The 26,437-nt window shown below is 38.6% G+C and overlaps 1 protein-coding gene and 1 pseudogene across 6 annotated transcripts in view; both read right to left on the bottom strand.

Moving 5' to 3' along the window:
* The window catches only part of ARFIP1 (ADP ribosylation factor interacting protein 1), a 79,585-nt gene extending 53,378 nt beyond the window's left edge, over nt 1-26,207 (bottom strand). For 2 of the 6 annotated variants that reach the window (XM_054717683.1, XM_028151793.2), the window contains exons 1-3: nt 26,036-26,066; nt 8,343-8,449; nt 6,273-6,374 (exon numbers count right to left, since the gene is read on the bottom strand). In XM_054717683.1, the coding sequence (XP_054573658.1) occupies nt 6,273-6,365 (93 nt within the window). In that variant the 5' untranslated portion in view covers nt 6,366-6,374; nt 8,343-8,449; nt 26,036-26,066. Of the gene's footprint in view, nt 1-6,272; nt 6,375-8,342; nt 8,450-26,035 lie in introns of all 6 variants that reach the window. The other 4 variants (XM_054717681.1, XM_054717682.1, XM_028151785.2 and 1 more) reach the window with 4 other exon arrangements.
* On the bottom strand, nt 3,435-6,237 carry LOC103289531 (protein farnesyltransferase/geranylgeranyltransferase type-1 subunit alpha-like; annotated as a pseudogene).
* Nucleotides 26,208-26,437: the final 230 nt, after the last annotated feature.

The raw sequence follows: 26,437 nt of genomic DNA on the forward strand, positions 1-26,437 counted from the left end.
CTACACTTTAGTCTCATATTTCATTAACCTCTTCATCCCAATGTCTCTCACCTTTCATGCCCTATCTACTTAGTCAACTGGCACTCGCATGGCCACTCTTTGGACCATGTCATCAGTCAGGAAGCAAAACCACTGGAGTCTTAAGTCTAATGCTGCTGAATTAATTCAAAGACTATCACTGGAAAAATTTGTGTGTATCTACATTCAAAAAATTCCTCCTAGAGGTCAAAAACTTACTCATGATAGCATTTGTTTATAAATAAAGGTACAATCTATGGATTATAATGAAGATAGGTAAGGCTTCAGCCTTTCATTAAAAAGTATATTTATTCATAATTTTTAACAGCTATCCCAATCCAGAATTAATTTAATAGATGTATATATAATAACACATTATTTTAAAACTTATTTTTGGTAAAAGTAGTAAGAATATATTTTATACTTGAAAAGTAAATATTTAAAATGAATCTAGGTTTGCATGGTTTAAACAATGAAAAACATTTGCAAACCATCTGCCATACCTCTAAAAGGGTCTAAGATACACATTTGGTAAAAACTGTATATTATGAAGACATACTCAACACATGCTATTCAAACTCTAGGGTAGGATGACTGAAGTAGAAAACATGTTAAATTTTAAGTCCTTATACTGGAATTCACTCCTTTATCGAGCAACTATTGTTAACCATAACAGTGTTGTGTGCTACACACTGCCTCTGCCCTAAAGGTGATTCCAATCTCTTGGGAAAAGTAGTGAGACTTGGGGATCTCAAAGGTACTCCCACTTAACTAAAATCCTGTGATTTAACTCAAAACTTGTAGATCAGGAGTTTTTAAGATCCAGGAAACCTAAGGATCCAAAGACAGGGTTTAGGGGGTGCTAAACTCCCTAAAATTGAATATAAAACTTGGTATCCTGTGTATATGTAAATTTTTTCTAGAGGAAAAAGTCCATAGGTGAAAAAGCCTAAATTGTGGATTTTAGTTTTGGGCCAACTACAAGAAAAGTTTCCTTTTAGCTATACCTATTAAGGTAATTTCTCTAAATCTGCCAAATATAACTTAATTCACAAGAAATTTCAATCATATGAAACTAATATTTTCTTCTTCTCTTTATTTTATGCCACAAATTGCACATTTCTAATCTAATATTGTGACCAGCAGTATAACAATAAATTATAACATGCAGTTACAAGTCAAAGAGTAATTTGTATTCTTAGACATGAACTTTTCTAATCTTCAAAAAATATGAATTACTTTTTATTAAGAAGCAAAAATATTTTTGCTCTAAATAAACTGTGATAATTTTAAGATCATTATCCTATGCCTCTCATCTGAATAAAAGAGTAATAAACCTCACAACATTAACATATGTTAAAGTGCTGCCATAGAATCCCTATGATAGGTTCATACATAAAATCTCTATGTGAATATGAAAACTCTAACCAGAGCCTCTCTTAGCTCAGACTAAAAAGAGAAATCAAATGAAAAATGAAACATGAGACACAAAAACATTTGTAATTTCACTGCCTGTGCCACAGTGACACCAACAGGCCAGCTAAGTGATGACAACTTAATAAACGACTTCATTTTATACAAGACTATATTTTTTAAAGTGCAGTATGCATTAAATAAAAGCCATTATACAATTTCAGACAGCAAATATGTATAAAAGGAAGGTGTATATAAGTAAAATACCTCAGAAAAGTGGTCATGATACAGTTTTACATGAGATCTTTCTTAGTCCATAAAATATAGTCTAATGCTAATAAATATACTTTAACACGTTTATAAACTTTTATCTATATTAAAATAGAAATGTGGATGAGATTAAATGCAATTTCCCTTTTATTGCTAATAAAATACCAAAGGAAAAGTGTGCCAAAATATAGGTAAATATAGGGCGGGACACAAGTTGGTTTATAGTTGTGAGTATGAAAAACAGAGCTTATTCTATATATATAGATTGATTTCAGAGAGGAAGAGAGAGGAAGAGACAGAAACATCTGTCTCTGATCAGAGAGAATCATTGACCAGCTGCCTCCTGCACAGCCCCTACCGGGAATCGCATCATGACCTCCTCGTTCACTCAACCACTAAGCCACAGTGGCCGGGCCAGAGTTTATTCTTGTATTATTATTATTGTGTTATTTTCCATACAAACAACTGTAAACTTACTTTCCCTCCAACCCTGTATATGCCTAATAGATCCTGGGTGTAATTTATTCAACATAGTCAAAAGCTGCTTTTAAAATACTATTTTTTACTTATGGTAAAAGGGATCGATCACACGGCCAATTTGTATATTACTTAAAGCATATTAAATATGTAGGAAACTCTCATTATGCATATATTTTTCATAAGAGCAGGTAAAAATGGAAACAAGTTTTATGACGTTGGATTTCTTTTAGGGAGGTGAAGTGCTGGTTGAAGTGCATTGTTGCTTCTAAGGAGCCTTTCCCAGTTTTAAAATTACATCTAAGTAGGGAAGACCTTCAGGACAACATCTCCTTTTTTCCTTTACCTCTCAATAGAAAGTGAAATAGCACTGCAGGGGAATCTCCAAAAAGAGAATTTGACATTAACCAATGAGTAAACTTACAAAGCAGCAAGTTAACCAGCTTTGACTGCGTAAGCAAAGAACTCATACAGAGGCAAGTTTCTGCCCACTCCTGGGACATAGGCAATGTCTGGAGACATTTTGCTTGTCACAACTGGAGGATGATACTGATATCTAGTAGGAAGAGAACAGGAATCCTACATGCACAGGCCACAACAAGGAAATTTATCTGGTCCAAAATGCTGATAGTGCTGAGATTGAGAAATTCTGATCTAAAATATCACCTGTTCAAGTATTTTATTCTTAAACATATGAAATAAAGAGAGCCCTATTTAAACTGTAAAATGATAATATAGTTATCATTTTCAAGAATATGAAAACTATATTTTAAAAGTTATTTAAAGTTGTACACATGTACCAAATAACATAAAAAGGGGTATTTAATGAAAATGGCCCTGTACTCCATATTTAATGAAAATAGTAGCCATCACTATCATTTCTAGAATTATATTCAACATATTACTTACTTTATCCCATTTAATGTTAATATCCCTACAAAAGTAAGATTCTCATTTACAGAGAAAGCAAAAAGGAGAAGAGATTAAATAAATACTTGACCAAGGTTTCAACACTAGAAATTGCATAACGGACATTTAAGCCCAAATCATCTGCAAACCCATAGTGTTGCTATTAAAATGCATTAATTTCAATTTCAATGAAAGGCAGATCAAAATTTAAAGCACCCCTAATTTCATTTTTCACTGAGTCAAGGATGTTTTTTAAAAGTTAACTTTAGAAAGTGAACACCAAAGTCAAAAGCAGTCTACTTAAGAATTATGTACTAAGGACACATAAAAAAGAGATCAGACAGTGCCAATGTTTAAAAGGATAACCTATATTTAATATTTTTTCTTATAACAAACAAAATTAAGTAGTTTTATAAAGTTACTAGAGGCCCACTGCATGAAATTCGTGCCCGGGGGTGGGGAAGCCTCAGCCCAGCCTTCGTCCTCTCGCAACCCAGGACCCCTGGGGGATGTCGGGCCTAAACCAGCAGTCGGACATCCCTCTCACAATACGGCATTCTGCATGCACCGGTGACCATACTTTTCATACAGGTGAAATGCATTTTGTACAGGCAGCTACATTTTTTCCCTGGTTATAAAAAGTAGTATATAACATGATCCTTCTGAGGCAGTAGTACCATTTTCCCCATCTTATGGGTGGAGAAACTGAAGCAGAGAGAAGTTAAGTAAATGGCTTTGTCACACATTTATAAGTGTCAGAATCAGGGCTGACCACAAAATGTGCAAGCCAGAGTCCATGCACGTTATCGCTGTATCATCCTGTTTTTTTCAGTGTTAGAGTAGCCTTGCCAGGTTTTAATGTTTAAACCTAAGAGAGTGTTCCCAATATATAGGGTAGGCCTGGCCGGCAATCAGGGCCATCTGTGGGGCGACCAGTGGGCGGGGCGATTGGGAGGCCCCTGCTGGCACCTGCTTTGGCTAGCGGCCTAATGCCGCCTGCTGGCTGGCCCTGTACCCCAATCGCCGCTGCCAGTCACCTCCCAGTCAGAGGCAGTTCCTGTGTTGAGCGTCTGCCCCGCCCACTACCCCCTCACCCGCCCCCGGTACTCAGTGTGCATCATAGCGACTGGTCATTTTGTGTTCAGTCGATTTGCATATTAGGGTTTTATTATATAGGATATGCCAAAAGTGTGAGACACACTCTTGTTCTGTTATCAATAGAATTATTGATAACATCAAAGCCTAAATGTTTACTAGCCTGGGGCTTAATCCTAACAAATCACTATTAAGACATACCTAAGTCATCCCTACATGATAAATTAGATTCCTAGCATTTTGGTCAATCTAAGAAAATATTCCCATATTAAACACTATTACTTTTGTCTCAACATTTAAGGGCTTATCATGATTCTTTTTTTTTTCTTTTGATACATCTATAATTTTATTACAAAACCATTCTTTTGGCATTAGTTGGTTACAATAATAGCAAGATATTGTGAGTGTGGCATAGCAGCTCTGAGTAACAATTGCATTCCTTGCTTCCTAAACCAAAATTTAAGCTACCTCATATCCATTACATATAAGTTATCTGTAATCATTTATGCTGCAAATCCTGATGCATATACCATTTAGGGAGGAGCTGATGCTAAGGGATTAAAGTAAATGTTGATAAGACTACAAAAGGACCTTTATGGGACTTTTTTCCTTCTCCCTCCAAATTAGTTTGCTATAAAATAATCAAATTACTTAGAGCTAGTCTGCATGGCAGCAGCACCCAAGGAACATCGTACTTAGCTCTTGTTAAAAAGCAATACCTGTGCGATGCATATTTTATACTACAGGCACAGGGAATGATCACTCTAGTTTTAAACTCCTGCATTAGAGTCTCTTAAAAAAATAAAATCAGTCTATCAAGTTCTTCTAGATGGTATTATTGCTGAACATTTGTTGGTGGGTCACTTTCTGTGCTGTGTTTGCTTTGAAGAGATCTTCCAATATATCTCCAATACTCCTTTCTTCTAGTGTCCTTTTCTTTAGCTAGGATTTCACATAACTCTAATGCTTTATTAAGAATGTCCTCCTGGGGGAAGGAAAAGGGGGGAAAAAAAGGAGATACATGTACTACTATTTGTAATACTTTAAATAATAAAAAAATAATAATAATAATAAAAAAGAATGTCCTCCTTGTTGTCACATTGGTTTTCTAGCATATCTTCATAGATATCCACAAGGAAGGCAATTAGGTAGGGGGAACTATGACTTGGTTGCAAATCAAGCAATTGATTTAATAGATTGGGATATTTGGAAAGATCACAATCCTGCAAAATCCCTTTCAAATAGTTCCATGTACTTTTATTATGTGGTACTAGCTTGATCATTTCCAGACCTCTCTTTCCAGTAAAACCCGATCATTGTAGCCAGTGGTGTTAGAAATTACAAAGTATCTTTGGTTCCAGACAGAATTATTTCTCACATTCTTTTTAAGAAGTTGGTCTACATTCTGCAGCTCATTATCCCAAAGTTTAAATTCCTGAGTAACCCACTGTCAATGCTACCAGGCATGATAGTTCTTTGCATCCTGATTAAGAATATCAGCAATAAACTCAAGCTCCTGAGATGGATCTTTTAGCCATTCCACTAATACTTGCCTATGATGCCAAACTTGATACCTTTTGGGCTGTTCTTCAATTATTGCAGTGATGTAGTTCATTTCCTCATGTAGATCCTTTTGAAGTGACTTTAAGAGAACTCTCTGTAAATGCCACACTGTACAATTGGCTGCATTTAACTCTATAGCATCTCTGGTTAATTTAAAAGCACTCACTTCTCTCATCACGCTGCAGAACGGCCCGGAAATAATCATAAACATCTCTAACTCTTGGATGCTGACCAGTGTCCTGAAGAGTGCAAGGGAAGACCCTTCTTCAGGCAACCTGGGGAGAGCTCGCCTTGAGTCTTGTCAAAGTTTTCCAAAGACAGGTGGTGCTGGTTGCACTGGAGTGAGTGGCTCTACTGCTGCCGAGCTGAGCTGGTGGCCAAATGGGCCGTAGTTTCCCCATCCCTCAGAGGGCCTCCCAAGGGAAGGCATTTGGGGATGGAGACCCTCTGTTCCGCCCTGCCCTCTCCCACCCTTGCCTCTGTGGCTATCATGATTCTTTTATTAAGAGAAAGAAAAGTGTTCTTACCCTATTAAAGCCATGTTCATGAGAGTCATCAACTTCTCCATTACTAGTCACCGCAATTTCTGCTGCTGAATTTTTGGGAGACTCTTGAGCCATGGTAGACTCCTACAAAAAGGAGGCAAGAAAAAAAAAAAAGAATAGTCATAAGTAACACAAAATTATAAAAGGCAAAATTAAAACACTATATTCATGTTTAAGGCACTTAAAAGCCAGCATTAAAAAAATTAATTTATAATTTACCTAATACTTACATAGTAAACATGATATTAATATAATAAAAATGCATCTGGCTTTTAAAATTGAACTCAACTTAAATTTTTATATTAAAAACACAAGTTACTAGCCCTAGCTGGTTTGGCTCAGTAGATAGAGCATCGGCCTGCAAACTAAAGGGTTCCATGTTCGATTCCAATCAAAGGCACATGCCTGGGCTGTGGGATTGATCCCCAGTAGGGGGAATGCAGGAGGCAGCTGATCAGTGATTCTCTCCCATTACTGATGTTTCTCTTTCCCTCTCCCTTCCTCCCTGAAATCAATAAAAATATATTAAAAAAAAAACAAAAAACCCACAAGTTACTTGTTACAAGTACCAGGGGGCAATATCCTTGCCTTGTAAATAGTGTTATGATAGACTATTACTTACAACTGGAAAAACATTATGGAGAAAGACAAGCTTGATTATTAATTAAACTAAAACAGCTATACTTTTCCTATTGTATAAAATGGGTTTCTAAGACAGCTTTTGTCTAAAGAGTTTCCCTGATAGCCGAAATCGGTTTGGCTCAGTGGATAGAGCGTCGGTCTGCGGACTGAAAGGTCCCAGGTTCGATTCTGGTCAAGGGCATGTACATTGGTTGCGGGCACATTCCCGGTAGGAGGTGTGCAGGAGGCAGCTGGTCGATTTTTCTCTTACATCGATGTTTCTAGCTCTCTATCCCTCTCCCTTCCTCTCTGTAAAAATCAATAAAATATATTTTAAAAAAAAGATGTATTATGTCTATCATTAAAAAAAAAAGTTTCCCTGATATAACAAAATTTTTGAAACTTTTATACTAGAATAAATTTTTATACTCTGACTTTACTGCCCTAAAAGTCAAATAATGTTTAAAAATACATCCCTTAATTTTGTAACCATAGAAAATATAAATTTCTTTCAGAAACTATATATGGTCAATCAATAATAGAACATCAATTATGGTTGGTAAAAATTTTTCTTGCTCCAATCATATGTGATTTAAAGAAACGTTTGGCTACAAGATAAAATGAAAATTTCATATCTGTAAAGAATCTTAAAAATAATCTATTTTCCCTTATTTTAAAAATAAAAAACCTTCAGCGTAAAAAGCTAACAGTTACACTTTTCACAGAGAACAGGTGCCTCTCTCTTCACACACATTTAACAATGGTGCCCACTTGAAGAAAGGCCTTAATAGAAATATATGTCAGCAATAGAATCAATATCTAAGAATATGTGTTCTAATGCTCAGATCTGAGTCTAGCTGCTACTCCTGATATGGCATGCACAGAATTACCAAAATTAAAACAAACAACTAAAATAAGTGTGTGTGTGTGCGTGTGTGTTTGTGTTTAATCTATAGGCCTGAACCTACTGCCAAGAACATTAATTTAGAGGATTTTTATAGGCTGTTATACTACTAAAAGCAAGTGTTAATGCAAATAGTTTTGTGGTCTAATCTCTACTTCTATTAAATATAAAAAGGCTTATTAAAATATATCTCACAGACATAATGAAGCAAATGAAGCCAGACTCAATGAGTACATACTATATGATTCAATTCAAAAATAAACTAATGAGTTATGATGACTGTAGACAGAATCATGGTTACCTTGGGGTGGGGAAACACTAAGTCTTGACTTTGAGGGTGGACTTCTAGTTTCCATTTCTGAATGTAAGGAGCTTAGAAGTTGCCACTTCATCCTAACAACAAGTAAGAAGCTGAACAGACTGAAAAGTCAACAACTCTTCTTGGATTCATAAGCGAGGGGAGGACACAGGGCAAACTGCTGCCTCAAAATTGGAGAGACAGGCAAGTACAGGGAGTCATGGCTTACCAGAGCGAAGACTCGTCAGTGGAAAAGACCTCAGCAACTAGCTCAGGTAGGGAAACCTGATGAATTGCTGGAGGTTCAGGTGTTGGCGATTCTGAGCGTTACAAACTCTAGAGAGAATGAGGAGGGGCCCAGAATATTGTGTTTTACCTCCAGGAACTGCACCAGGTTAGCACAGTAAATACTGGAGAAAAATCCCCTCATCCTTCCAGTGAGGGGAAGAGAAATGGAACTGTTTTTTGAAATACACCAGAGCACTCTGTTCTTAACAAGGCCTACCCCAGGAGAAACCAGAACCTAACCTTGGATACAATCAGTGCCTAACTGACCTGAAGAAGGACAATACTAAACCCAGCCCACTCTGGCCATCCTGACACACCCAAGAGGGGGAGGGAAAAACTGAGAAACAATTGTGAAGTTCGCAGTGCAGAGGCACAGGTTCACTAAAGACTGAGACCTAAGCATAGGACTAGAGAATGCTTCTCTCCTCCTAACACCTCATCAACACATGGTTAAAGGCCTATTTACAGTAGTTCCTTTTACCCAATATATCATGTCTGGCTATCAGAAAAAATTACCAGGTCCTCCAAAGGCAAAAAATAAAATAAAATAAAATAGACACAATTTGAAGACACAAAGCAAGTATCACAGCCAGACATGGCAAGGATTTTGAAATTATCAGACCAGAAATTTAAAATAATTATGATTAATATGCTAAGGGCTGTAATGGATAAAGAAGACAGCATACATGAACAGATGGGCAATGTAAGCAGAGTTATAAAAATTCTAAGATAGAATTAAAAAAAAGTTAAGAGATCAAAATCACTGTAACAGAAATGAAGAATGCCTTTGAATATCATAGTCTGAATAATGACCCTGGGGTAGGCAAACATTTCTTAGGACACAAAAAACATAAATATTAAAACAGAAAGACTGATAACCTGAACTTCATCAAAATTAGAAACTTCTCTTCAAAAGACATTATTTTTAAAAATGAGCCTAGGCAGGTTTTGCTCAGTGGTTGGAGTGTTGGCTTTCGGACTGAAGGGTCCAGGGTTCAATTCCAGTTAGGGGTGAGTACCTTGGTTGCAGGCTCCATCCATGGTCGGGTGTGTGGGCCTACATGAGCAGGAGGCAACCAATCGATGTGTCTCTCTTGCTTCAATGTTTCTCTCTCTGTCTCTCCTCCTACCTTCCCCTCTGTCTGAAAATCAATGGAAAAGGTATGCTCGGGTAAGGATTAACAAAAAAAGAGAAAAAATTGAAAAGGCAAGCCACACACCTGGGAGAAAATAGATGTAAAATATGAATGTATCTGACAAATGGCTGGTGTTCCAAATATCTCTCTATATAAAACCCTAATATGCAAATAGACTGAACAGCAGAACAACAGAACAACCAGTCGGTATGACATGTGCTGACCACCAGGGGGTGTGCACAGAACATGGCAGGCGTAGGCAGCAGGCAGAGTGCGGAACATGGCGGGAATCGGCTGCAGCAAGATGGTGGAGCAGGTGAGCAGGGGCGCCGGTCGGTCACTGTCATCAGGGCGAGCCACTGGTGGTTACTGAAAATTCTTTGCTCCTCCGTGCCACAGTCCCACCGGCGCTTGCACCTGCTGCTGGTGCCAGCCCTGCTCGCACCCGCTGCCAGTGCCTGGCCCCGAGTGCTCAGTGCTGTCAGCAAGTGCGAGCAGCGGCTGCCGGCCCTAATCACCCCTCAGGGCTTCTCCACCTCCCCCTGCTCCTGAGGGGCGATCGGGGCAGCAGCCGCTGCTCACACCCACTGACAGCGCTGGCCCCAATTGCTCCATGCCGTCAGCAGGTGCAAGCAGGGCTGGTGCCGTTGGCGTGTGGGAGCAGTAGGAGCGGGGCTGCCGGCAGAGAGGGGACCGGGTGGCTGCGGCGGGAGGGGCCAGGCGGGGGTGTGGAGGATGGGCCGAGACCCGCCCCTGTGCCCACCACAGCCCCGTGGCCCACAGTTCCTTTCAAGGTGCATGATTTTGTGCACTGGGCCCCTAGTGTAAATAATAAGAAAACATTTTTATGCCCAAAAATTTAACAAGCACTTCACAAAAGAAAATATATGAATGGCAAGTACTTACATGAAAAGATACTCAACATCACTAATCATCAAGGAAATGCAATTTAAAACCACAATAAGGTACAACTAGAGGGTGTCTCCAAAAACATGTATACATACTTTGAATAACTATTAATTCCAATGGGTTAAATCTGAAAAGAAAGAAACATCAATTGAGCATCAGCTGCTAAAGTGTATATACACATTTTGGGGACACCCTGTATATATAACCACTATAATGACTAAAGTTTAAAAAGGCTGACAATACCAAGTGTTGGTAAAGAGTAACTGGGAACTTGCATACACTGCTGGAGAGAATATTAAAAAGTACTTCACTTTGGAGAACTGCTTAGCAGTTTCTTATAAAAGTAAATATGACTCAGCCATTCTACACCTAAGCATTCACCAGAGAAATTAAAACAAATGTCCTGATTACTCTTGTATTATGTGTATTCATAGTTTTACTCATAAGAGCCCAAAAATAAAAAAACAAAATATGTCCACCAACAGGGTAATGGATAAACAAATTGTATAATATACATATAATGGGATATTCCTCAGCTCTAAAAAGTAATGAATTACTGATATATGCAATAATGTTGCTTAATCTCAAAACATTATGCTGAGCTAAAAAAGTCAGACACAAAATTATACATACTATATCATTCTACTTATATAGAACTCTAGAAAATATAAAACTAATCTATCATGACAGATCAGCTATTGCCTGGGGAAAAGGGTTAGGTAGGGGAGGATTAACTGCAAAGAGTACAGGGAACTTTAGGATAATGAAAACTTCTGTATCTTGATTGTGATTATGGTTTCCCAAGTTTATGCATTTGTCAAAACTCACTGGAGTGTATCATATGTCAATTTTACTTCAACAATCTGTTGATATTTTTTAAGGGTAAAATTCTATTCTATAATCTTTAAAGACAGAGGATCTATTTTTTCTGCAAGCCCCAAATCCACCTACAGAGACCACACTAGTCTGGTGGGGGGAGGCATATGACCCTGTTAAGATACAAAGAGGGACTAGCTTGCAGCTCTATAATTCAGTAGCAAACAAAGTTTGTCATTTCCCAAAATACATCTCTGACAAAAATAAACGAGACCACTACCCTCGCACTATGAAAATTACTGCCGTCCCAAGTGCATTTACAGCCCTGTTTGATCCAAGTCTGAAAATCACAAGTACTTGTCTTTAAGAGAGAATCTAAAAAACAGCAGAGCATTAAAAAAAATTCCTCTGTTCCTCAGATCCAGTGGCTCTCATCCTAGATCTTTTAAAACAGCAAAAGAGAATTGCCTCGTTTTGGTTTGCCAAGTCAGGCTTTAGCCAAGTATTACATCTATCTTATTTTTATGGCTGCCCAGTCACAGCCCTTTTCCAGTGTTGGGGAGGTCTCTACAAGATGAGGCTAGGTCAGTGGTCGGCAAACTCATTAGTCAATAGAGCCAAATATCAACAGTACAACAATTGAAATTTCTCTTGAGAGCCGAAAACTGACTTCTGCGCATGGGCCACGAAGTTTCAATCGCACTGTACATGCGCGCCCACACATGGTATTTTGTGGAAGAGCCACACTCAAGGGGCCAAAGAGCCGCATGTGGCTCGCGAGCAGCGGTTTGCCGACCATTGGGCTAGGGAAAGGCAGAGCCTGTGTCTTATGACATAAAAGCTCAAAATACTGATAATCATGCAACATTCTCCATACTGTAATAGCTTTCACATGGCTGGTAAACTGCTTACAATCTGAGCCCTAACTACTTCTCCAGCTGCTTCTCATATCATACCCTCCACTAACACTCTCTATACTGGTCAATTAGGCAACCAAATGTCTATTAACTTCATCTTCGCCCTCAGAATGCACAGTGATTCTTCTCTCCCCGTCAATTCAGTGCCTAAGCTATAGCCTTTTCTGTAGCTGCCCAAGACCTAGGCTAAAAGAAAAAAGCTCAAGTAATTTTTTCTGGCACTACTTGTTTTTCAAATCCTGAAAATACACCTGACATATTTTAAAAGGCTTTACATTTGACAATCTGCATTTATTGGTGAACACTCCATGGAAAATAAAATGTAACATTAACAAAATTTGATCCAAATACTAAACATCTTTATCTTAATAATGCAAGATATGGCATATGGAAATATTAGTGGTAAATCCCCAATTTAGAAAATGCTTAGAAACTTTCTAGAAAGGATGGAAAGGAATGTGTCTTAGTCTTAATTAGACACCTGAAACTGAACAGGGCTTTGTATCTTCTAAAACATACATTTAACATTGTTCTTTAATCTAATTTACCATGAAGCCAGCAAAAATAAAGTGGCATAATAATAAACTTAAAGTTTTTCCAATTGGTTCTTAAATCTACCATTTAAAAAAGTTATTTGAAACTTCATTAAAAAATACAGGGAAATGTTTCCAGTGCTCAGTTCACTGGCTGCATATATTCAACCGGTATTTTGTTCTGCTATCAAATAATGGTTATATTTTCTTCTAATCTAAAGGACTAAATTCTTAATTTCAGTCAATTCTAGAGAAAAAACAAACAGTGCAGAAAGCAAACAGTGTGAAAGAAGAAAATAAGCCCCAAATACTCTACTCTAATTGTTATAGTTCAGATAATGCAAGTCGCAGTGCTTAGTGGACTGATTGTGCATGTTAACAGAGGCCATATATTGTTTGTTCCACTACCAAAAAGCACAAATGCCTTCTATGTCAGACAAAATTATTGGGATTTTTCTTTGCCTACAAAAAGAAAAAGCAATTCTATTGAACTCATAATTCAAATAGTCTTTGAAACTGCCTTCTGTATTGGTAAAATATGGCCTTCTTTTAAAAATGGTTAATGCATTTATTATAAAGTGTTCATTCAATATGGCTCAAAAGTATTAGGTGAACAAGCCTACTGCATGGACCCTGAGAACTAAGCAAGGTATCAGGAGACAAGAATTTAAGGACCAGTTCTGCCCCTTTTATAAGTCACTTTACTTCCCTAAGTTTCAATGTCCTCATTTATAAAATACCAGAGGGATCCCTCAGCCTGGCCTGCACCCATTCACAGACCAGAAGCCCTCGGGGGATGTCATCATTGGATGTCCTTAGCGCTACCACAGAGGTGGCCCACCACCTTTGCTGCGCTCGCCAGCTGTGAGCCCGGCATCTGGCTGAGTGGCGTACTGATCACCAGGGGCCAGCTCCTGTGTTGAGCATCTGCCCCCAGTGGTCAGTACACATCATAGGGACTGGTCGTTCCACCGTCGGGCCAAAACCTGCTCTCTGACATCCCCCGAGGGGTCCCGGATTGTGAGAGGGTGCAGGCCAGGCCAAGGGACCCCAGTGGTATATGATCCGGGCCGGGGAGAGACACCGCAGGTTGGCCAGCTGGGAAGGGCCTGCGGGAGGGCTCCAGGGCATGTCCGGCCCATCTTGCTCAGTCCCAATCTGCCGGACCCCAGCAGCAAGCTGACGTACCAGTTGGCTGTCTGCCCCCTGGTGGTCACTGCACATTATAATGAGTGGTTGAGCGGCCTTAGCATATCATTAGCATGTTATGCTCTGATTGGTTGAACAGATGACCAAACACTTAGCATATTAGGCTTTTATTATATAGGATGATTATTAATCTCACCTATATATCATACAGCTCTTATAAAAATCAAATGTGAAATTGCTTGGAAAATTGAACATGCTATGAAAAGATGTTATAATTATAGTACATTAATTTCAGCTCAGGACCAACAGGACAAATATTGGAGTAGTCCCATCAACACTAGCATTTACCAATACAGTTACTCTTCCTAACTTTGTCACTATGGGTAGGTACCCTAACTACACTTTTCTAAAATGGACCAATATGAAGACAGGGTTGAAGTATGGCCACAACGTTATCGTTTGTAGCCTTATTTATTTTTTATTTTTTCTACATATCTTGGCAATTTTATGGTTTTAAAAGGAAGATGACCCTCAAATCTACTGTATTATTATAAAGGAATGGATAAAGCAAATGTAAAATCCAAATAATTATAAAGCCTGAATGATGAGTACATGGAAATCCATTTACTATTTAACTTTTATTTTGTTGCAACTTTTTCTTACCAAATATTTTAATCTATTAGTGTCAACACCTAATTTTTGTTTAAAGTATTACATGTCTCTTTTCCCCGATTAACGCCCCCCCTCAACTCCCACCCCCAAGAGAGCAAGCCCCCACTGCTCCAGTGTCTGTGCCCATTGGTCATGCTAATATGCATGCATACAAGTCCTTTGGTTGATCTCTAACCCCCCCCTCTCCTGCCTTCTCCCCACGGTTGGATGGTCTGCTCAGTGCCACTTTGTCTCTGGATCCATTTTTGTTCATCAGATTACAGGAAGTGTTCGGGTTACATCGGAAATCCATTCCCACGGCATGACATAACGCAATCTTCGCTGTAAGTCAGAACCCACCTACATAAGCACCTACGTCACTCACAGGGAGCACATACACAGCAGTAATGAAGTGAAACAGTAAAAAAAATTTTAAAGAAAGATAACAATTCCTGACCTTTACTTGTGGTAAATAAATAATAAAAAACATAAAGCACATATGTACATATGTCAAAAAGACAGAACTTTTTCTTTTTAAATAAATGGGAGATGGTGACATAACCACGAAACGATTTACATCAAGTCTGATATAACCTGAGAACTGCCTGTATATTGATCATTATATCCCACATATGCGTGAGATCATGTGATCTTTATCTTTCTCTGACTGGCTTATTTCGCTTAGTATAATGCTCTCTAGTTCCATCCATGCTGTTGCAAATGGTAAAAGTTCCTTCTTTTTTACAGCAGCATAATATTCCATTGTGTAGATGTACCACAATTTTTTAATCCACTCATCTGCTGATGGACACTTAGGCTGTTTACAAATCTTAGCTATTGTAAATTGTGCTGCTATGAACATAGGGGTGCATATATCCTTTCTGATTGGTGTTTCTGGTTTCTTGGGATATATTCCTAGAAGTCGGATTACTGGGTCAAATGGGAGTTCCATTTTTAACTTTTTGAGGAAACTCCATACTGTTCTCCACAGTGGCTGCACCAGTCTGCATTCCCACCAGCAGTGCACGAGGTTTCCTTTTTCACCCATCCTCGCCAGCTCTTGTCATTTATTGATTTGTTGATGACAGCCTTTCTGACAGGTGTGAGATGGTACCTCATTGTTGTTCTGATTTGCATCTCTCGGATGATTAGTGACTTTGAACATGTTTTCATATGTTTCTCGGCCTTAGGTATGTCCTCTTTCAAAAAGTGTCTACTTAGGCCTTTGCCCATTTTTTTTATTAGATTGTTCATCTTCCTTTTGTTAAGTTGTATGAGTTCCCTGTAAATTTTGGAGATTAAATCCTTATCTGAAATAACATTGGCAAATATGTTCTCCCATGCAGTGGGCTTTCTTGTTGTTTTGTTGATGGTTTCTTTTGCTGTGCAGAAGCTTTTTATTTTGATGTAGTCCCATTTGTTTATTTTCTCCTTAGTTTCCATTGCCCTAGGAGCTGTATCAGTAAAGATACTGCTATGACATAGGTCTGATATTTTGCTGCCTACGGACTCTTCTAAGATTTTTATGTTTTCCTGTCTTATGTTTAAGTCCTTTATCCATTTTGAGTTTGTTTTTGTGTATGGTGTAAGTTGGTGATCTAGTTTCATTTTTTGAAGATGTATCTGACCCATTTTTCCAGCACCATTTATTGAAGAGATTGTCTTGACTCCACTGTATGCTCTTGCCTCCTTTGTCAAATATTAACTGAGCATAATGGCTTGGGTTTATTTCTGGGTTCTCTGTTCTGTTCCATTGGTCTATATGTCTGTTCTTGTGCCAGTACCAGGCAGTTTTGAGAACAGTGGCTTTGTAAGATAGAGTGTCAACACCTAATTTGTCTTATATTTTCAACTACAAGATACCTGAATACTACATTTCAAATCTTCTCCCAACTTTGTCATCTTCTATCTGTCATTCTCATTTCCATGTTAAGCCAATCTTAGCTCCTAGCTACCACTTAAACCACATTTCCTCCTACTCTGTCCTCACTGACATTTAGTTCCAGCCATAGAACCCTTCAGCACTGTTCCTCAAACACACCAATATTATTTTTGCCCTTGTTGTTTCCTCTTTTTTGAAGGTTCTTACTCCAACCCAGATTTACACATGACGCTCCCTGTCATTCAGGTTTCTGCTCAAATGTCATCTAAGAAGCCCAACCAACTGATGTAAATCAGCAGCCTTCAATACTCTTTAGTCCTTATCTTGCTTTATAGTAGTAAGGACTACTTTACATCTATAATAATAAAAGCGTAATATGCTAACTAGACCAGACGTCCTTCTGGATGACCTTCTGGACGGAGCTGGGGTTGCAAGGGAAGCCCAGGTCCCGGGTGCCTGCTGGTGGCCAGAGGGAAGCCCGGGTCCTGGGTGCCAGAAGGAAGCCGGTGCCGGCAGCCAGGGGAAGGAAGGCCTACTCTTGCATGAATTTCATGCATCAGGCGTCTAGGTGTATTATAAAATAATTTGTGTATATGTTTAAAATGGTCTACAATCATATGAGCATCTATTGATTATAACAAGTGAACAAACACAACCAAAAATTTAGAAAAAGTATGCAAAATATAAGAATATATACCTCAAGTAAATAGAATGTAGATACAGAGAACTAGATTTCTCACTGTATGAGAAAAAATTGAGATAATTCTCAACTACCTGTAGTAATGGGGAACAATTTAATAATCAACCTAACAGATATCCAACTATTTCCATCCACACTATCATTAGCAACTTTTAACCACGTAACTAAATTAACTGTTTAAAAAAGTCTTTTTTATTTTCCCACTCAGATTGTGTTACAGAGAAACTAATGAGAAGTAAAATGATAAGACTCTCAAAACTAAATTACTCCTTGAAAGAAAACTAGCTGCAAATGAACTCTAAATTATTCATTGTACTGTGGCCTCATTCTTCATCGATGGCTAGCTAAATTCCAAAACATTAGAAGTGAAGTCAACCAAGAACCAAGAGAATTGGAGAGCTGTTTCAATTCTGTTACTAAATTCCAAAACCTTCTAAAAAAAAAACCCCGCAATATTCCTAGGTAATTTTTTTTCCAATTGAAAAAAGCTCAGAGTAAATAATCTAAGAATATAGCTTAATATAGATACATATATATATATATATATATATATATATTCATAGATATGTATATACATGCATTAGTTTATGTTTCCTAGAAGTAACCTCAATAATAATAAGCACATACAGTGCCCAGATCTTGGTTTCTAATAACATTCTTCAATAAAGGGAACCAGCAACGCTCCTTGGAGAAATGGCTGATTCTAGGACTGAAATAGGAAATATACAAGATAAGCCTGGAGCATCTTGTAGTGCCAGAAAGTAAAAAGGTGCTTAAAGACACACACATCAAATAACAACAAAAAACTCACAATGATGGGAATATGTCAAAGGAATATTGGAACCAACTGAAAGAGCTCACAATGGCCAAAACTGGAATAGTTTAAATAACAAAATAAGTAAAGTAGTACTGTATTATACCTCAAAGTATAACTTAAATATCCAATCTATATATATAAAAGCCCAGCAACTGAATGGCAGAACGACCAGAATGACCAGAATGACTGGTCAACTAGTCGCTATGACATGCAATGACCACCAAGGGGCAGACACTCAATGCAGGAGCTTCCCCCTGGTGGTCAGTGCACTCCCACAGTGGGAGCGCTGCTTGGCTGACCAGGATGAGCGGCACTCCCACAGCGGGAGCAGCTGCTCAGAGGGCAGGTCCATAGCCACTCAGCTGACCAGGATGAGTGGCTGCTCCTGCAGTGGGAGCAGCCACTCGGCTGACCAGGATGAGGGCCGATCCCCACAGGCCACGCCCCCACCAGTGCACAAATCCATGCACCGGGTGTCTAGTAATTTAATAAGTGGGGGGAAAGAGACAAATCTCCCCTGCATAAGAATTCATAGAAGTTTATGTACTACTTCACTGTTAAGAAGATGGAACATAACTCCCCACTCCTAAATGTGCATTTCCCATAGTGACTTTCTTATAAAAAAAAGAGGAGGGGGAAAAAGTAACTTTACAACGGACAAACCTGATAAACAATATCTCAAACCAGTTGATCAAGGTTAATAGCAACAGTGCTAAGGCAATATTAACAGTATTTACTCTTGATATGAGAATGGCACTTGACCTCTGTTGTCTTCCCCCAAAAAACACATTGCCCAGTCTAATCATGAGAAAAGCATCAGGCAAATCCCAAATGAGAGACAGTCTACATCATACCTGTCCAATAATCCTTAAAACTATCTTGTCATCAAAAAGAAGGCATCTGAGAAAGAAGGCATCTCAAAACCAAGAGGACACATGACAACTAAATGTAATATGGTATCCTGGATGGGATCTTGGAATAGGAACATTAGGAGAAGACTAAAGTAATCTGAACACGTTAGTTAATAATAATGTATAAATATTGGCTCATGAATTGTGACAAGTGTTCCATACCAACGTAATATGTTAATAACAGGGTGAACTGGGCATGGGGTATATAGGAATCTCTATACTATATCTGTAATAACTTGTAAATCTAAAACTATTCTAAAATATGATTTTATTATAAAATAATCTAAGAATATTGTGCTATATTTTATACTATTTTCAATAATAAGTTTATATTAAAATACTAATTTACTTTCATACACTTGATAAAACAGTATAACTGGCAGTTTAACTACAACTATATTAACTACTACATTCATAAATATTAATATTCAAAATTCTATTATTAATTATAAAAATCCATGAACTGAAATCTTTAGTAACATCAACTTGGCAATTTAATCAATATTTAGTCATCATACACTGAGCTAGGTCTTAGGGATTCAATTATAAGCCTAAAAGGAAAATAAGATGTTGTCCTGCCCAAGTGGGTATGGCTCAGTTGGTTGGGTGCTGTCCAGTTCACCAAAAGGTTGCCGGTTCAATTTCTGGTCAGGGCACATGCCCAGGTTGTGGGATCAATCCCTGGTGGGGAGGAGGCATTCAGGAGGCAGCCAATCCATGCTTTGCTCTCACACTGACGTTTCTCTCTCTCTCCCTCTCCCTTCCTCTCTAGAAATCAATTTTAAAAATCTTTAAAAAGGGGGAGAAAAGATGTGGTACCTGTCTTCATGGAGTGTGGAAGCAGTGGAAAAGACAATCATATAGTCACACAAACAAATGTAAACTGCAACTGTGGTAAATGTATGATGGTACTACCTAATCTGGAAGGTTGGAGTATTCCCTAAGGCAGTGGTTGGCAAACTCGTTAGTCAACAGAGCCAAGTATCAACAGTACAACGATGGAAATTTCTTTTGAGAGCCAAATTTTTTAAACTTAAACTTCTTCTAACACCACTTCTTCAAAACAGACTCGCCCAGGCCATGGTATTTTGTGGAAGAGCCACACTCAAGGGGCCAAAGAGCCGCTTGTGGCTCGCAAGCCGTAGTTTGCCGACCACGGCCCTAAGGAAGCAAATCATCAGTTGAGGCGTGAAGGTAAACAAGTGAAGGTAAAGTAAAGGGAGAGTGGTCCAGACAGGGAGAAAAGCATGTGCAAGGAAAGGCCTTGTAATGTAAGAAGCAAGACAAGCACAAGGGCTAAAAGTCAGCTTGGTCAAAGTGGAGGGTTAAGCAGAACATGGTAAAAGATGAGGCTAACGGACTAAGCATTGTTAAGGAGTTTCATTTTTACCCTAGAAGCAATGGGAAGCCATAAAAAACAGGAGTGGAGAGTGACAATCAGATGTGGGCTTCAAAATAAGTCACTGTGCTTTCAGGATGGATAATGGATTAGAAAGGGACGAAAACCTAAGTAGGTGGACAAGAATGGAGGCTTTCAGGCAAGATAATAGTAACAAACTAAAGTGGTAGCAGTAGAAATGGGAAGTAGACAGATTCAAGAGATATAAAAAGTAAGATTAATAAAACCTGACTGGATATATCAGGGAGAGAGAGAGTTGTTAAGAATCACTCTTAGTTTTCTGGATTTTACAATTGGAAAGATAATGGAGTCTATTCACTAAAATAAAGAACAAAGAAACAGGACCAGCATTTGGGGGGGAGGGGGGGTTTGGATGTGGGAGTAAGAGGGAAATCAGTTTAGTTTTAGACATATTATATTTGAGATACCTTTAATATATCCAAGAGGGTGTCAACTAGAAAGCAAGATATACAGGTCTAGAGCTCAAAGGGGGTAGAAAGCACTCATGTTCTTAGAAAAGCTGACATCTTTATGCTTAAAAAGCAGCTAACTATAATCCCCAAATATCCCAAGAAAAACATTAGACTCTGACCATTTGTATTTAGTTAAAACAAAAAGCTGAGAGAGAACATGGCAATATTTTATCAGCTAAAATAAAAACTGCTAGACACAGAGAATTTTAAAATCTTAGTTCAATGGTATAGCAATTATGTCACTAATTGTATAGTATTTTAAAGTTTTATCTGGACTGGCCAATGTTATTGGAAATGATCTATACCTGCACTGTCCAAAATAGCCACTAGCCACATGTGGCTACTGAGGACATGAAAATGTGGCTGGTGTGAGAAGGAACTCAGTTTTTTAAATCCTATTTTAACTAATTTAAATAGCCACATGATATTAGCATGGGTTTAATGCTTCCTTCTATATTTCATCTAATCCCCAACTACTACCTGTGAATTAACTAGGAGTGGATGTGGGGGCTAGAGGGATTAGAGAAATAGAAATTTTCATTCCATCTGCTTATTATATTATTTGAATTTGTATTTCAAAAATATATATTACTTCTATAGTTAATATGTCATATAGAAAAATTAGGAAATGCAGAAAGAGGACAATAAAACTAATCTGTAAACCTACCTTTAAGAAATAATCTAGAATTAAAATTTGGGACATATAAAGAGGTTCTACATTTTTAACCCTTTAGTTAGTAGTACCTGTAGCACCACTGATCGAAGTTACTCTGAATTTTGCACATTTCTCTTCTACCCCACGCCCATCCTCAAACACCTTGAAAATCCTGTTAGACAGCATCATCTCTAGAACACTCCCTCAAAACTGCTAAAAAGAAACACTTAGTCCCCTTGCCTATCTCCCTTTCACCATCACTCTCTTGTTACCAACACACTTTAATTAGAATCCAATCTCTACCCTGCAATGTCCTGAAATCATTTAGTCACTACAGTGAAAAGAGTACAAGCTTTGGAGTCAAGCAACTTTAATTATGAGTCTTGTGGTTCTCCTTTTACTACTTGGGTGACCTTGAACTAATTATTCCTGCTGGTTCCATACCTGTCTCTTTATTTGTTAACAGAAAATAAGAATTCCTAATACACAGATAGCATTTATAAAGTCTAATGCCTAGCCAGAGTAGCACTCAATAAATGACAACTACTAGTATTATGGACTTCTATGTGCCTAGAGCTGCCCTAGTTGCTGAAGGTAGCACTCTTGAGACAAAACAGATAGGGTCCTGGCCACCCTGTAGGTCACAGGCCATTGCCCAAGGACTCTTTCCACCTGGGATTTTAATTCCTGACCCATCCGTTATTAGGTGTGTGAACTCATATAAAGCTCTCGATCTAAAATCTCAAATTTCTTCATTTCTAACATGGTAATACTTGACATAACTGGAATAAAAATAAAATATATGTGAAAGTGCTTTGTAAATCATTATATGCTAAATAAAAAGAAGATATTAAACAAAGAGTAACATATTCTTCTTCCCTAGGGCAAAGTTTTCCTTCCAACCAGTGTGCCAAGAATGGATTACATATGTGCTGAAATATTGACCCACACTCCCCAGTCCCTCAGCCTTCATGAAGCCAGGGAGGCCTGGCTATAGTCTGTCACACAAATATAATAATTTTCCATGTGTGCCATGATGCAGAAAAGTTTGGAAAACTTGCTCTAAAACACTCAATCATGTTAGCAGAAATGAGTTGGCCAACTTACTCCCTCCCCTGGATGATTTAGGATTCACCACTAAACTCTGCTGTTCTTATGAGCCCGCTCCAAAGACAGTGTGTCACAGTTTCCCAAAAGATAAAAGAGGATCAGCTTGAACATCAAAAAGCTTCTAGCCAATTGCTATCATAGTCATACAAAAAGGAAACAAAATAAAAATTCTTTGGTGAGAATATGGTAAAGATATTGCCATATTTCAAAAAAAGATTTGAGCAATTTCCAGCAACACCTGCCTGTAACCATGCTAAGACAAAGGTCTAGGAATAATGGAGCAGAGATTATCTAATAACATAATTAGATAGATGAAGAAAGAAAAAAGGAATAAAGGAAAGAAAATATATATTTTTGCCTTATACAGAATAGCTGAGGATCTGCGAGAACTATTCAGTGGCTTCTGAGACTGCCTAAAGATAGTAGAGACCAAATATAAGATTAGTTTTAGATTCTTTTATTTCATAGTATTTTTCATACACCCTATAACTAATGCTGATGCATATCAGATTTTTAGACTATCCCTAAGTCATCATCTTCCATATTATATGGAACTACTCTTTCCAGTCTGTTCATATATTGTTAGTTTTTCATCTATAGCCATATTATCTTAAATTCTCTGTTGAACTTATTCCTTATCCTGAATTTGTTCCTTACTCTATCCCAATTTGTCATTCTGGAATATATTTATACCTCCACACTCTCAAAATGCTGAATTTATTTATTACTTAAAATCTTTATTTTCACATTTTTCAACTCCTCGTATGCCATAATACACAGAAAGGGACTTATATCCATCTCTATGGGAAAAGTCTACCAAATAACACTTCAAATTAATTTCTTTTTCTCCTACTTTTTGGTATGACATTCAATGAGGTGTTTATCCACTGTAAATTAACAAAGGAAAAGATCTTATTAACATCTGATACAAAATCAGTTGGGACACCTCCAACTTAGGCCAAAAAAGATTTAAAGAAAATATGGGTACACGCAGTTTAGAGTAGTAGCTAAGAGCTCTCAAACTAGAGTTAGACAACCTGGTTCAATCCTGGCTCCACCTGTGTAATTCTGATTCCTTTAGTGTCAGTTAATCATTTAATTTCATTAGTAATAATTTAGTTTCTTCATCTATAAAAATGGGAATTTTAGCTACTTTATAAGGATGCTGTAAGGATTAGATGAGATAACATATAAAGCATTTCGCATAATGCCTGGCACATACTAAGTAAATGAGTGTTGATTGTTGTTTAGGTGTTAGATAGAATCTATCTTCTGACTTCGTCATTACATTAGAAGAAAACTAACTTAGCACAATTTACTCTTTATAAATTTATGCTTTCTGCTCCTCCCCCAGTGAGGATGTTAGACAGAGGGAAAATTATTTTATTTTGTGGGCAGAAGAAACTGGTTACTCTATATGGACTAGGATGAGTTTTATAGGTCTCTTCAAGGTCTAACATTCTATGAAACAAGTGCAAACGTTTAGAACTTCAATCCTTGATCAACAAACACTTCACAACTAAATCAGTAAGTTCAAATATGTACTCCAAACTTAGAGTAATAATGTTCACAAAAGAGAACATTATTAATGTACCGAATATAAAATGGTGGGAAAGGGGATGTTAAGATAAGCAGCAACATACTGAAAGTTACAGACCACACTACTGAAACATTTTATTTGCCCTTCCTAGCAAGCCAAAGACCAAAATAGATGCCTCAAGTGAAAAACAAGAAAATAAAAGCAAACAACTACAATCAGAATTTAATTTTTTTTACACTGAACTGTAGTAGGTTGGTGGTATTTAAATGGGATTTTAGGGGTTAGGACTAAATAAATGAACTTCTTTTCAAATAAAAAAACTAATAAACACATTAATTTATAAATCCACATATCTCCACAGCATTAGCTACAAATAAGCTATCCCTAAAAAGAAACCTCAAAACCACAAATCAGGAACTAAAGTAAGCAGTCTGACTTCCTTCTCTAGGTGTAGGAAAGAATTTAGAAACATGACGTTTTGAAGTAGAGAGATTTCAGTATAAAGCTAGAATCTCTGCATTCTACTCTCCCCAAGTTATCTACAATAGAAAAATAACAGTCCCACAAAAAAAGTTTTAATTAACTTCAACAAGACACTAAGCCGTGATTATGTATCTGGAAGTTATATAGCACATATATATATACACTTCATATACATATATATACATACACATATATATATACATACATACATATGTATATTTTTTACACACACATACATATATACACACACCCTATCTGGAGGTTTTATACCTCCTTTGAGAATTCGATAAAAAGAACAGACTCTTTACCCTTCCCCACCTAAAATGCACTCAAAACTTTACACATGATTTCAGAGTTCATAAAAGAGAGATCCTAGGACATAACCCAGGATTAAAAATAATTTGAAAAAGAATGAAAGTGAGGCAGAGATTTTTTAATCCAGAAAATAAAATTAGAAATACTTTCTATTTTTTCAGATAATGAATGTCATAAGTGGTGGTTAGGCGAGGGTGTTGGTCATGTCAAGCAAGGAAAACAAGCAGGACATATGGGGGAAAAGGTGTAATTAAAACAGTACTAACATACAGTGTGTTGTAATCCCTCTGAGACAGCGGCAATGAAATGGCCAATTCCTGCAGCCTTAACACAGGACTGCTGTTAAAAGTAACCAATTCTGGTGCACATTTCCATGCCAATGAAGTTCATGAAATGGTCAACGTGAACACATCCTTGCAGGTGAAAGCCCAAGTTTATGAAAAGCCTTGCAAACCTTCCACTTCTCCTTCTCAAATAAGAACGGAGATAGAGAAATTATATCGTTTAGGATAAAACTAAGGGAGGGGCACAGAAATCCTAAAAGGGGGCGGTGGCGAAACGATTTGCAAGAAGTGTAAACTACATTTTTTGAGATCAAAGGGCTCAAGAGAGAGAGAAGAACAAAACAAAGGAAGTAATAATAAAATAAAAGGAAAAAGCATCTACAAACTGGGCTTTAAAAAAAAAAATCTTTCCTTTTCCTCGACACGTAAACAGTAGTCACTTGGCAGAGGAACGGAGAGGACGACGGCACAACTTCCTTCCCAACTCCAGCATTTCTTGGACGCTCCCACACAAGCAAGGCTCCTCCCCCTGCACCACAGGCCGAAGTGCCTCTCGGAGGGACTATCGCTTTCTCCCTTCCGCTCACTGCGGGGGAGAGGAAGCGGGGGGGATGCAGGGAGATGAGAGAAGTGAAGGCTGGACACCACACCTGAAGACTTCCATCGAGAAAGACCTGGATCCTGCAACCCCTTTTCCCACCCGATGCATGCAATGCCAAGAGGGTGCCACCCTGGAAGGGCCAGCCCTCCGTCTAGACCCGGCTGCTCTGGGGCACACACTCAGGGGCGAAGGGGCAGAAACCGAAGGCCGAATACTCGGGCAGATGTGGCAAAGACGAGGGATAGGAGTGCCCCGTGAAAGTCCGGAACCCCAAAGGCGACGTATCTGCCACCGTCAACCACTCAGGCTAGCCTTCCCCCGCCTCCCTCCAGGTGGCCCAGCTCCGCCCTCACCTGTCGGCCGGGAACCACCTGGCCGCTCTCACGTCGAGGAGGATGCCGGCCGCGGCTCTCGGGAATCTCAATCTTGGGAAGAAGCGAGCGGAAGCGCCACTTGGGCCTTTTCCTCCTTCCCCTCCCCCCACGCACCTCGGCTCCTCGGGGGCGGGGAGCTGATGCAGCTGTCACAGACTCTCACTGACCAACCGCCGAGGACACAGACCTCCCAACCCAGCCTACGACACCCACAGGGAGAGCAGCGGAGCCGGAAGTGAGGAAACCGGAAGGAGCGCTGTCCTCGGCTCACACGGCCTCTCTCTCCCTGAATCGCTCCTGACCCGGCCACGTCTCTATGGTGCCACGGCACCTCCCCCGAGGGCCGCCCCCCGCCCCCGTGCCCCCCGCCCGTCTCCGGGA

Source organism: Eptesicus fuscus, chromosome 6, assembly GCF_027574615.1.
Source record: "Eptesicus fuscus isolate TK198812 chromosome 6, DD_ASM_mEF_20220401, whole genome shotgun sequence".
NCBI classification, from domain to species: Eukaryota; Metazoa; Chordata; class Mammalia; order Chiroptera; family Vespertilionidae; genus Eptesicus; species Eptesicus fuscus.